Source organism: Canis lupus, chromosome 20, assembly GCF_048164855.1.
Source record: "Canis lupus baileyi chromosome 20, mCanLup2.hap1, whole genome shotgun sequence".
Lineage (NCBI taxonomy): Eukaryota > Metazoa > Chordata > Mammalia > Carnivora > Canidae > Canis > Canis lupus.
Genome location: NC_132857.1, coordinates 4,087,759 through 4,101,138, shown reverse-complemented (window position 1 = coordinate 4,101,138; position 13,380 = coordinate 4,087,759). Strand labels below are relative to the sequence as shown.

The following is a 13,380-nucleotide window of genomic DNA, read 5'->3' as shown; positions in this document are numbered from 1 at the left end:
AACCCAGATAACCATGTAGATCTTGATGAGGTCAAAGTGGAAAGTCTTTCAGCTACATCATGAATACAGAAACAGCCAGAAGCTCCCACATAAAACATATGAATGCTCAAGTGCACTACAAAGTATTTTTGGCTGACAAATTATTTCTGGTAGAATCCGATCCCAAAAGCTCTGTGATACCAGCAAAGAGTAACAGCTACATTTGAGTATTCTAGTTTAATGAGACACATTTCATTACCAACTTGGGTTATAAAAATAGACTGGAACTTAATCAAAGCTTGATGTTTACTATGTAATATTGGCAAGGTAATTTATGATTTAAAAAAAAAGAGAGAGAGACTTCCTCTGAAATATCTAAGGAGGAACCTGATGGATTCACTCTATCTCCCCTGCTTTGCTGCCTCAGGAATTTCTTCAAAATCTGTAGTAACATGATTCTGTGTCTATTTGATCTACCTTAAGTCTATCTGTGGAATATATATTAACAATCTTCAGTCAATATTTTAGCTTATTTGTAAAAAAATGTTAAATGAAACAATTCTTACTTTATAGAATCCTAAAGTGGCCATTTCAAGTACGATGTAATGTACCCATGGAGGCTGTTGCTCATCAATCAGCTTAACTCAAGTTCTGGAAGGTGCCCAGTTCACGGACAGACTGCTCTCTGCTCAGACCCCAGGTATGAGGTGGAAAGGGGAGGGGAGGGGGCCCATCCCATCATCACTTTTCTGTCACTAAGGTAATGGTTGTAAAAACTACGCCAAGTCCTTTGCTTCTTCCCTTGGGTGGGACTAGGGAACCATCATTCATGTATCTTGGAGATTCATCGGGTTAAAGCGAAGGACACGGCTGCCTTCTTTAAAGGTGCAGCCACCAACCACAACGTGCTTTATTTCTCCATGCTCCTACCTCCACTATTGCTCCCCCTCTGATCTACCCTGAAATATGACTAAATTATTTCTGCTCTACCACCTGTTGGGGAATACAAGCAAGCCAAAGATGGGCGGAGAATATCAATCCCCATTCTCTCAGCTGCCCTAACGCTCACTGTTGTATTGCATACTGCACTGAAAGGTGAAGAGAGCCAGCTGCAGGTGGTGAACGGGCGAGTGGGCATCTTGACAGCAGCTTACGACCGACCCCTCTCCACTCCGTATCTCCCTCTGGATAAACAGAGCGATGACTCGCTCAGATTCACAAATGCACATCCTTAATCCTGGAATGGGTTCCCCAGCTGTTGCAAGTAACTTGCTTTGGGATGGCACTTGAAGAAAACTACGTTTAGTGACAGTTTATGGCAAAGAACCTACATTTGCTGGAAGAAGTTATGAAATCCATCCCAGAGCCAAATGTAATGAGTTGTCGAATTATCCACCACAGAATTCACCCCCTGCAACGTATCCTGGTCTCAACAACCAGTTTGCTCATCTGCAGCTTCACTAAGAGAGCAATGACACAACGACAACACACAAAAGGGTGTGGCCAGTGCCACCAAAGAATTGTGAACATTCACCAATGGCCAAAAGCCAACGAATGCTGGTGACAAATATCCATAGTCCAGATAGAAAAGTACTGCTGATGAAACTCCTGAGATGCCCGTTTTCACCTGACACCTACCTCACGGAGCGGGATGATGAGGCTACACAGGTTCTCTCCCTTGCTGGTAAAGCAGATATAATTCGTGGACACAAACATCTGCCCCAAAATGTGCATTTTGTTGAATGGAGTCCAGAGGGTGCAGTCTGTGTGGCCGTCTAGTTTTTCATCCTTGGGCAGCCGGAAAAGTGCGCGGTATCTCTCACTCTTTGCCCTGGCATCAAGATCGCTGGAAAGCAAGAACGACGGCACTTCATCCAAGAGCGATGTCTCGATGCCTCCTAGAGGATGCAACAGTGGAGGCCCCCCACCCACCTCTCCGCTCCTCAATCCTGCCAGACGCATCCCTACCTTCCTGGTTTTCTACGGGAGCTACCTCCACCCCACGACCCAAAAGCATAATAAAATTATTTTAATATATTTAGGTCCCGTGTACAGTCACTTTACAATCAAACTTTGTTAAATGTTAAAGAATCTTAGGAAAACTAGGCCTGACTAGGAAACCCATCCTTTTTCTGCAGGAATACAATAATTTCTAAAGAGATTATCGTATTCACACTTATCCAAAGCCACTTTTGAGGACTTATCTTTTTTTTTCTTTAAGATTTTATTTATTTACTCATGAGAGACACAGAGAGAGAGGCAGAGACACAGGCAGAGGGAGAAGCAGGCTCCATGCAGGGAGCCTGATCCCGGGTCTCCAGGATCACGCCCTGGGCCGAAGGCAGGCGCTAAACCGCTGAGCCATGCAGGGATCCTGAGGACTTATCTTTGAAGAATGATCTAATGAGAATGCAAACAAGCTTCATGAAACTGCTGGCTACCACTGTCTGCCCTAAAAAGACAACAAAATTGCCAGAAACACAGGAACAAGTCACCTCTTGGACAACTAGAGTTTCCAACCTCAGTTCAGTTTTTTTTTCTTCTTTTTTTTTTTTTTTTTTTTGGTTTATCAAGTCAGGTGTTCAAACCACTCTTCTCAAGCTTTTAGGCCACCTCAGCTCCTGGGTGGTGGAGTTTCTGGCTTCACAGAGCAAAGAGGAGCTCCCCACATCATTCCCTCCCTTTTACCTCCGATTTGCTTCCATCCTCACCTACTCTTACTTCCTTCCCATTTCAGAGGCAGAGCTATGGGCGCACAGAAGGATCTTTTTTCCATGCCCTATCGGATGTCACTTTTCAAATGATCGGTTTTCTTATACTTTGAGCTCTGTGCTCCCTCCTTCCCCACACCTACCTTCAGCACAAACTCTTCCTTCTCTATCTTATATTCAAATCTTTTACATTCTAAGAAGAGCAATCCCTTCTATTTACCATTGAGTTTCTAGAAAAAGCAGTCTGTACTTGCCTAACTCCCATTCCTTGCTTTTCATTTGTTATTCAGTCAGCTGCAGTGACACCATTCACCCTCAACCACTCTACTGAAACACCAGACATCTTAATTGCAGTGATCTCTTGGCAGATTCAATGACCAGCTGCCTGCCAGCGATTTCCATTCCATATATGTTACTGGGCTGATCTTCAATATGATGCTCTGCAGACAACTCAACATGATCAACACTGAGCCAGCACATCCCTTGGACATGCTGTCCCTCTCTCATTCCTCATCTCAGTTCAGGACAATTCCATGCACACATTCACACTTGAGGGCATTAACTCTTCCCTCACCTTCCCCCTAACTCTACTCCCACATCCGGACTTCCAGACTTTTCTGCAGCCTCTCCTTATCACACGCCGCACCACTTTCCAGACATCGATGGACTTCATTCCCTCTGTGCTTTTCTCTTGTGATTTCTGTACCACGTTATTCCCTCTGCCTGAAATATCCATCCTACTGAATCTGCATGGGTAGCTTCTACTACGTCTTGAGAGTCCGCTCCAAGCAGCCTCCACTGAAGGCCTTTCCCACCACCCTGCGCCATCTCCCCACAGCACCCTGCCCCTAGGCACCCCGCCCCTGGGACCAGAAGAGTTCCCATCACTTTGTGCCAGAGCTGGCCATGTCTACCTCACTTGTTGACCATTGAGTGCTTCAGACGGTCTTTTTCAGTTCTGTACCTATACCCAGAAACATTTTCAGAACCCTTGAAGTGGTTCAGAAAAGGTTACATTTCATAAAAGAAATGTAAGGGTTTCCTGTTTCTGAAGCGTTTAAGACTCTGCCTCTGTCACCTACCGTTTTAGAGCTGACACTTTTTTAGGAGACTTCTTTTTCAGTTTGGGCAGGGATCTATCTTGTTCAAATCCCTCATTGTCTAAGAGTTGCCTCATGGCTATGTTGGCGAGCTGCTCCATTAACTTGAAGGTCTCATTGATGTTAAGAAATACAGAGAAGAAATGTTCACTGGACCTCGTGCTCACTTTGATCACATCAGGCAGGAGCAGCGTGGCGTTCTTCTCGAGCTGTGTGATGTCCACCCACCGGATTACCAGCTTGGCTGAGCACAAGGAACAAGCTGGTCAACACCTGGCTCCTTAAAATCCCCTAAGGATCCTTCCATCTCACAACCCAACCTCCAATCTCGCTGAACTCCTTTTGAGTTTTCACGTCTATTCTTATTACTGCTTCGCTTGTTTAAGAGACAAATTCAGACCACATAAGTTCTGAGTTCATCACTATTATGGATTTAAGTCATGTCAACTACATGTGTTATAACTTCAGTGAATCTTTATTACTTAATAAACTTTTCTTTTTTAAACAAATATTGGGTGAAAAATAATGGACTTTGCTTGCTACATAGTTAAAACACAGTGTAGACCACGTCGTAACTACAGATCTATTTTTGGCATTTTGATGTGATTTGTGAGTTTAGGGCCAACCTCAGCAGACTTTCCCAAGCTTCCCTCTGAAATTATGGACAACTCACCTTCCCTTCCCATAAGGAAAGAATAAAAGCAAAGGTGGTTAATACTGAGGTACATCCAACCCTGACGGGGGACCTTCCCCTTCCAGTAGCTGCAAGAATAATAGTTGACGAGCTTCTCTTCCTCGGGCATCCCGAACAGCCTGTGGAATTTCACAATGGCTTCTTTAAACTTCTCTGTGTCATCATCTTCCTTCACATCATTGATCTTGTTATACTCTGCAATGATTCCCTAAAGAGGAGAAAACGAGGCACGTGATGAGTATTAATAGGACTAGAGCTGCTTTTTTCTGCATGCTGTAAATATTGGAAAAGAAAAAAAAACAATTTCTAATGCTAGATTTTTTTAATTGATAAATTATTTTCAAAGACACCCCCCACATTCTAAGCCTGTAACCGAAGAGTATTTGTGTACTAAAAAATCTCCCAAGTAACAATATCGATTTGATGATCTGTTTAATGGAGCTCATCATTTTAAGAGTTCACTCAGAATGAAGCCCATAGTTTTGTTCTACAAATGAGGAGATGTAAAGATTTTGCAAATTCTACTGCTTTTCCTAGCTCATCATGATAACAATCCCCAAAGGTCAATTTCTGCTTTTCTCAAGATTACTACTTCACTAAGAGAATAGAGATGGTTGGCTTTCACAGAGACCAGGGGAGATCCACTTTGAACTGAGGCTAATTTGAGGTGAACAGGCTTTGGTAGCGTGCTACATTAGGGAACTTTAGACAACCATGAAATAGCACGAGGGCACCGGACCTCTGGGTAGGGAGAAGTTGCCAGTTCAGAAGAAGGACGGTAAAACCTTTCCCAGTTGGCAAATATACCTACAGCCTATGCGACATTTCAAAGTTATCAATGCCTTTAGAGGGGAATAAAAAAATAGATATAAGAAGAAATAAATGAATGAATAAATAAAAGTGACTGAATTGGAACCCACTAATAAGTAGTAGCAGTTGGGTTTCTAGGCAATCCCAAAGGCCAATCAACTTGAGTAAGCCTGGACACCCCCAAATGGGCTAATACCTGTTCCCCCAGACCACTTAGCAGGGCTTGGACCTGAAGTCAGAATAAGGAGAATGTTATATTAGGAGGGAGTGATGCATAACAAACCAAAGGATACCAATGTTCTGAGTGGAAAAACATTCAAACAGCATTATCCAAAGTCTACCAAATACCACACTTCTAGAATTCTCCTCTAAATTTAAGAAACAGAAATGTTTCTAACTGAACTGAAACTCTGGAACACTCAAGGGTCTAATACACTAGTATCAACAGACCAGACCTTGCTGACTAATTTCAACAGTAAAGGCAATAGTTCCCATAAGATTCAACTCCCAACTTCCCCACCTTTAAGAAAAGAGAGGATCCAGAATGCAGAACCTCCCCTTAGTTTGCTTGTAATTTTTTAGGCAGGTGGACTGGGTGATGGAACACAGGGATGGACTATCTCCTTCCTTCATGTTCTACATAACATAAAATGGGTTATCTTGGTTCCAGGCAACAGCTCCACATAACTTTGAAAAATTATTACAATCCGAATGTTTGGGATGTCTAATATAAACCTGAATACACAAAGGACATGGACACAGAATTCACGAAAAGTAAAAATAACTTTGTGAACATTAAAAAAAAGTTCGACTTCATAATCAAAGACAGAAAATTAAAACAATAAGACCCCAACTTTTACCTATTAAATTTGGAAAATCATTTAAACAAGCAGAATGCTAAAAAGTGAGCAATGGTGTAGCTGCACAGGGATTCTAATATACTGACAATCTCTACTAAGGTCCATTAAAAATGTGTCAACTAACTCAGTAATCAACATTATTTTGTAATCTATCCAAAAGCAAAGAAACAAAAACTATAGGAAAACTTATTTGAAGAAGTGTTCACCGTATTATATAACTGTTGGTGCCTGCCCCCACTGGTCTAGAAACTAAGGAGACTTCTAGAAAGAGAGGAATAGTAAGGTCAATAGTGAGATAATATTCCATTATTAAAATAACAACTAAAAATTCTATAACAATGCCAGTCAAGGAAACAAAGACATGATACAAAATGATATGCACAGTAAGACTTCTATTATGATAAAAATGCATTCCAGAAATCTAGAAATATACAAAACATTACCTATGGGCTTGAATTATGGTTGCCTCTGTAGTTAATTATTACTTTTATAATTTATAAAAGTTAATTAAGTCTCAAAACAAATAAATTTGTTGGTTCCCTTCATTACTGGACAACTGGGAATGCTTAAACCATTCATTAGCACATGAATGACATTCTTTCACACATAATTGCATTAACAGTAATTCCTTCCTCATAATTGGTTTCAGGGGAATTAAATGTGACATTTTTGATGTAATAAAAACAGTGAGAAGAAGGGCTATTCGACATAATTGGTCCTTGTTTTATTTTCTGTTTTTTTGTGTGTGTTTTTGTTTTCCTCCTGGCTATTGTCACTTCTAAGCATCTGCTTCTTCCTACAGCTCTTACTTGTGTCTATTGCCCCAAGACCCTGCCATCCGAGGGAGGGCTAGCAGAACCTCAGCAGCGGGTGGCTCCGGGATGGGGAAGAGCCACCCCAGTCAGCTGCCTCCCTGCCACTCGGTCAAATGAGGAACCTCACACCCTACCCGTTTCCATTACTTCCCAGAAATTCAGACACATGACTCAGAAATGAAATGAAGAAGTCATAAATTCGGATGGGTTTTGTCAATAAAACAGCTCTCAGCTATCTGAGAACACTTTTTTGTTTGGAAGCTCCCACTTCCTCCCAGCTTCAAACTGACCTTTTAAAAATATTTTATTTATTTTATTTTATTTTATTGTTTTATTTTATTTTATTTTACTTTATTATTTGACAGAGAGAGAGAGAGAGCGAGCACGCAAGGGGAGGGGCGGGGGTGGGGGAGAAGCAGGCTCCCCACAGAACAGGGAGCTGGAGCGAGACTCGATCCTGGAACCCTGGGATCACGATCTGAGCTGAAGGCAGATGCTTAACTGACTGAGCCACCCATGAGCCCCAAACTGATCTTTCCCAACATCTTCCCCATTCCCATTTTTTTTTTTTACCCTCTTCACTACTTCTCTAGTTTCTTTAATTATGACCATGGAGTAAAAACTGAAACCCACCATCTGGAAGCAGTGAAAAGTATCCACCTTGATGGGCAAGGTGTGGGAGAAACAGAGAGGGTGCTCTGTTATTCGTGCTTTTGTGCTGTGCAGCCCTCTCTGATTTTATGTGGTCTAGTTAAAATTCAGTTCTCTCCCTCCAAAATATCAGACCCTAAAAAGCAGTGGTATTCCACTTGTTTTTCAGATTATAAAACTACTGTTTGTTCATGTAAAAGTTTAGTGAAAGAGAAGAAATCAAGTAGAAATGGACCATCCTGTGTAATTTCAATGAGAAGCGAACTATCAGATCACTTCCTAGAATTCTTCCTTAGCCTGGGTGTAAAGAAAGGACTTTCTAACTATGACTAAAAATCTGGAAAGGATTTCTCATTTTGACTAAATGAAACATTTAAACATTCCATGGCAAAAACTATCATGAGCAAAGTCAAAAGACAAATTACAAACTTAGGGAAAATGTCCATGATCTGTATCACCGACAAAAGGCTAATGGTCTTTATATAAAAGAACTTTTAAAAATTAAAGAAATATAACACCAAAAGTCCCACAGAAAAATGGGTGAAAGACATGAGCGGATAATCTACAGAGATATAAAAATGGCCATTGAACATTTAAAAAGGTGTTTAACTTCACTCATAAGTGAGATAAATGCAAATTAAAACAACACTAAAATACTTCTCCCCCATCAGATTGGCAAAACCTCAAAAGCTTGATAATCTACTTTTCTGGTGAAGATGTGGGAAAAGAGTCCCATACATGGCAGTGGGAATGTAAAATGGTACAACTTCTGTGGGTGAGAATCTGGCAATATTAAGCAAAATGACACATGCATTTACCCCTTAATCTGGCAATCCCACGTCTACCAGTTTATCTTAAAGATAGATCCCTGGGCAGCCGGGTGGCTCAGCGGTTTAGCACTGCCTTCAGCCCAGGGCGTGATCCTGGAGACCCGGGATCAAGTCCCACGTCAGGCTCCCTGCAAGGAGCCTGCTTCTCCCTCTGCCTGTGTCTCTGCCTCTCTCTTTGGCTCTCATGAATAAATAAATAAAATCTTTAAAAAAAAAGGATAGATCCCCACAATACAAACACACACACACACACACACACACACACCATGTATATTATTATATGTGTGAATTATAATTCATGCATATACTATGTTTGTGTGCGTGTGTGTGTGTGTATATATATATATATATATAAAATTATTTTTAATCGCAAAATATTGGAAACTACCTAAATATCCAAGTGTAGGAGAGTGCTGAATTCTCTACAGTACATACACACATAATATGCACCTATTAAAAAGAGTTAGGCATTATATGCAATGTGGAATCCTGGATTGGACCATGGAGAAAAAAAGGACATGAAGTAGAAAAACCAGTAAAATCTAAATAAAGTCTGTAGTTAACATTTTTTTTTCTAAAGATTTATTTATTTGAGAGATAGAGAGGGTGCATGCATGCAGGTGCATGTGCGAGGGTGAGGGGCAGAAGGAGAAGAAGAGGGAGAGAATCTCAAGTCTACTTCACACTGAGTGCGGAGCCTGATGCAAGGGCTCCATCTCAAGATCCATGAGATCACAACCTGAGCCAAAACCAAGAGTAAGACGCTTACCTGACTGAGCCACCCAGGCCCCCCTGTAGTTAACAATATTGCATTAATGTTCACTTCTTAGTTTTGATAAATATACCATGATTACAGAAGATGTTAACATCAATGGGAGCTGAGTGGTAGGGTCTATGAGAATTCTCTGTCCTATCTCTACAGTTCTTCTGTAAATCTAAACATTAATATTTCAAAATAAAAACCAAACTATTAAAATGCTTTTTTAAAAAACAAAGAAATAACTAACATGTGGAACCTCTCTATGAAATGATACAAAGTGTTACCCAAGAGTTATTGAGTGAAAAGAGCAAATGCAGAGAAGCATATGTACTTGAAGCCTTATGTGTAACAATTAAAAAGAAGTAAGAAAAATATCTATATCTGCTTCTTACAAAAAAGAAACCCTGGAAGGCTAGACCAGATAACAATGAGTTTGGTTAACTGCAAGGTGTTGGGGAGAACAGGGTGGCGAGGATGCAGAAGGGAGTAACATTTGGGGTAATTCAAACTTTTGGAAGCAGGCTAATATTTTCTGCATGCAAAAAATAAAGTTAAACCGACAGTGCAACAAAGAAGAAAGGGCCTGAAACTGAAAAGCAAACTGAAACAAAGGGTTGCTTCTAGGACGGGGACAGAGAAAGTACAAGCGGAGTCTGGGACAGCCTGCTGAGGCAGAAGTACAGAAGTGCTCAAAAAAGGAACAGGGACATGTCACAAGGATGGAGGAGGTAAGCTGCAGGTGTTTCCTCTCGCTAAACCTGGGGGAGCACGAATACCAACATAACTAAGTCCAGTAATGAAACAAACAACTGGAAAACACGGGAATCCATGAGTCCCTATCAAAAATAGATAGATGAATAAATGACAAGCGAGCTCTTGCTGATGGCAAACTAGCAGGTGCCAACTGATAAATGAGAGAGTGCTGGAGTTGGAAAATCATTGTTTGTAAAAACATCACAGCAAAGATCGGTTCAGACAAAAAAAAAAAATCATGAATGGACACTCACCATGGGGAAGTTCTGATAAGGAGTAGGATGTTCGTGTAGCTTTGAAGTGTTTTCCCACAGAAAATTTTTAATTGTTTGTTATTTGAAAAGTCAAAACCATCCACTCTACAGCAGGGAGCCCAGGGAGGCAACACCTTGCTGGGTTCTTATCACTGATAAGGGGAAGTGGGTGGGTAGCATTTGCCTCCAGAAATGATCCTCTTACAAGGACGTAAGGTTACTTAACGAAGTGTTCCACCTGGGAATGCATAACCAGAATCAAATCCCAGGAAATGTCTGGCAAAACCCAAAATGAAAACCGTCCGGTTAAGGAAAACAGAACCTCACGCTTAAAAACATGAGTGTCATAAAAGACAAAGAAAGGCCACAGAAAAAAAAAGAAAAGAAAGGCCACAGAAATGTTCTAGACAAGACATGAAAACCAATTCAATAAGCTTCCTAGACTGGATCGGGCACTGGGCCTAAAGGCAAAAAATGCCAGACACTGGGTCAGTTAACAAGATTGGAACAGGTGCCAAATATTAAAGTATAACGTTAATGTTAAGTTTATTGAAAGTGTAACTGCGGTGTTCTTATTTAACAGAATATTCCCCAAAATACACACTGAAGTATGGGGGGGGGGGGGAGGTACTCCGCTCAAATAGAAAGTAAATGAGCACGTCAACGGGGTGAAATGTTAACAACAGGAGGATACTCAAGAGGTCGACAGGCTCTCATTTTTATGACTTTTCTGTAAGTTTGAAGTTATTTCCAAATAAGAGTTAAAACAAGACAAAGGAACCCACTACCTGTATTTTCCCTCTCACAAATGTGGTGATATCGTTCTCGTTTTCAAAGATGGACAGTGTCTGCAGCAGGTTCTGCTCAAGCCATTCCCAGTGTTCAGTGATTTCTTTTCTGGAACCACCTGTGTAATAATAAGATGATAAAAAAAATGATCATAGAATTTTGGGGGGAACCTAAAAGATACTTAAACATAGAATTTTGGGGGGAACCTAAAAGATACTTAAACATAGAATTTTGGGGGGAACCTAAAAGATACTTCCTCGATACGCAGTGTCACGAAAGGAGACCACGGTTCTAACAGCTCTGCCTTTAAATGCTTTCTCCCTTTCAGAGGAGACAGAGAAGACACGTAAGGCTATGGAAACCCAAGAGTAAGCACGGGGTTACAGTCAGGTCTGGTCACGGGGGTTCAGGACGTCCCCGACACGGCTTCCAGGGAGAAGGTAGCAACGTCTCTCCGCCTCCCTTCCCTGGATTGGGACTTGAGCACTGCCCTCCGCTCTGCTCCCTTCTAGAACCTGCACTTCACAGGGCAACCCCGATCGTGTTAGGATACTGGGTTATAGTTGTTAAGCTGCAATGATATGAGAGTTGAGCTGCCACTGGAGAGCTGATGCAACCGCCTCCTGTAATGGGCAGAAACGATCCTCGCTCACTTCAATTATGAATGAGATGGGAAAGTGGACCATCGCTGGGGAATAGCTGCCTGGCTCCCCCAAGCACGGCTCCTCGGGATGTGCCGGGATGAGGTCATCCTCACTGCCTCGGAGCAAGTCCCTACCCTTAAGAAGCGCAAGCCACCCGGCCTGGCACCCTCCACGCCCATACAACCCTGGCCTTGTAGCGAATGTCCCCGGCACGGCTCTCGGCCCACGACTGTGGGGCATCACACGGATGCCGTCAGGATGTGGCTGTAAAGACGAAAGCCCTTCCCCTTTCCTTCTTGCCCTGGGATTGTTAATGATCTTGCAGAAAAACACTGTTTCATAAATCACCCGCATGTCATATATATAAATCGCGTGTGTGCTGCTCGTTCCAGAATTAAGGACTGATTTTGTGATTTCCACTCATTCAACCTCCAGGTATCTCCTCAGATCGCCAAGCGTTCTGTTACTTGGTTTCTTAACGGCGCCTTTTCTGCTCTTTGTTCTCTGTCACCTGTAATTCGAGGCGATCAGAATCTCCGTCTGCGTCCCGACAAAGAAGGGCAGGAGACGAGAATGTGTCTACAGCGCTGCTCAGGACTGTTAGGGGCAGAACTAAAATCCCTTTGAGACGAGGTAGGTTTGAGGGGTTTCAGAATCAGTGCTTAAGGAGAGGAAAAACACAACCAAAGGCAAGTTCATTTTCTTTTCTCTTAAGGCTAAATACCAGAACTGCCTACGTGAACACTGACGGAGAGGACGAAAAGCAGGTTTCTTAGTGGAGGAGCAGCCCTGTGAGGACGCAGAGGAACATACTGTAGCCTCTGTGGGCATTATCCATGGCTCACTCGCTGGGGGCCACGGTCAACCCCACGCAAAGGCAACTGAAGACTCTGCACCACGACATCACGGTGAGAACTAGAACTCAGGACACCTGGTCCCCCGCCCTCTGCCACCAGCCAGTTGGAGGACTTTAGACTGTCTAATCTGTAAAACAGAGATGAATGAAAACAAAACAAAACACAACAAACCCTTTACCCATCTTAGAGCAACGTTATAAAAAATCCTGAGGAATAATGTCCACGGAGATACTGGAAAGCAGGAAATATTTTTCAGACGAAAAGAACAATGCCCATTTGGAGTATTTATGTGGAGTGAGTTATTTTGGAGTTTACCAGAGAGCTTTCAAACATTTCAGAGTTCAAGTTTTGGAATAGTCCCTGGAAACCTTTTTTTTTTTTTTTACTGGAAACCTTTCTAAAATACACTACACCCTTCCCTGTGTGGAAGCAGGTCCCTACCGGACCAGCCGCGCTGGCTGTCCCACCCAGAGCCCCGCCAGTGCCTGCCATGCACCGCCCCCCAAGCCACCTGCACCTGCCGGCCCTGTCGGATGCATGCACCTCAGGACGGAGGCCCTCCCGGGGGCCCCAGGCCTGCTGAGCTTCGGCACACCGTGCAGCACAATTCCCAGCGTCCCTCTGATCCCGCTGCTCCCTCTGCCCCCGCCTAGGCTGACCGCAGACGGGCCTTCCAGACGCTGGTTCTCAGCTGGTCTGGCCATTGACGGGTGTCAACCAGGTCGCCACACCAGCTACGGGACTTCAAGGTCCCCATGATCCTGGCTGCGGAATCCAACCTCACTAACCCTCAGTTATCCTGGATGGAAAAGTGCGTCAGCTACAAGACCTGGGACAGAACAGCTACGCGCTCAGCTTTGCGCATGCTGCCGC

General features: G+C 42.8%; 1 protein-coding gene across 5 annotated transcripts in view; it reads right to left on the bottom strand.

The window, feature by feature from the left end:
* Positions 1 to 13,380, bottom strand: part of TBC1D9 (TBC1 domain family member 9) — a 114,071-nt gene that overhangs the window by 39,334 nt on the left and 61,357 nt on the right. For 3 of the 5 annotated variants that reach the window (XM_072788281.1, XM_072788282.1, XM_072788280.1), the window contains exons 3-5: positions 4,464 to 4,692; positions 3,773 to 4,034; positions 1,618 to 1,825 (exon numbers count right to left, since the gene is read on the bottom strand). In XM_072788281.1, the coding sequence (XP_072644382.1) occupies positions 1,618 to 1,825; positions 3,773 to 4,034; positions 4,464 to 4,692 (699 nt within the window). Of the gene's footprint in view, positions 1 to 1,617; positions 1,826 to 3,772; positions 4,035 to 4,463; positions 4,693 to 11,005; positions 11,125 to 13,380 lie in introns of all 5 variants that reach the window. The other 2 variants (XM_072788278.1, XM_072788279.1) reach the window with 1 other exon arrangement.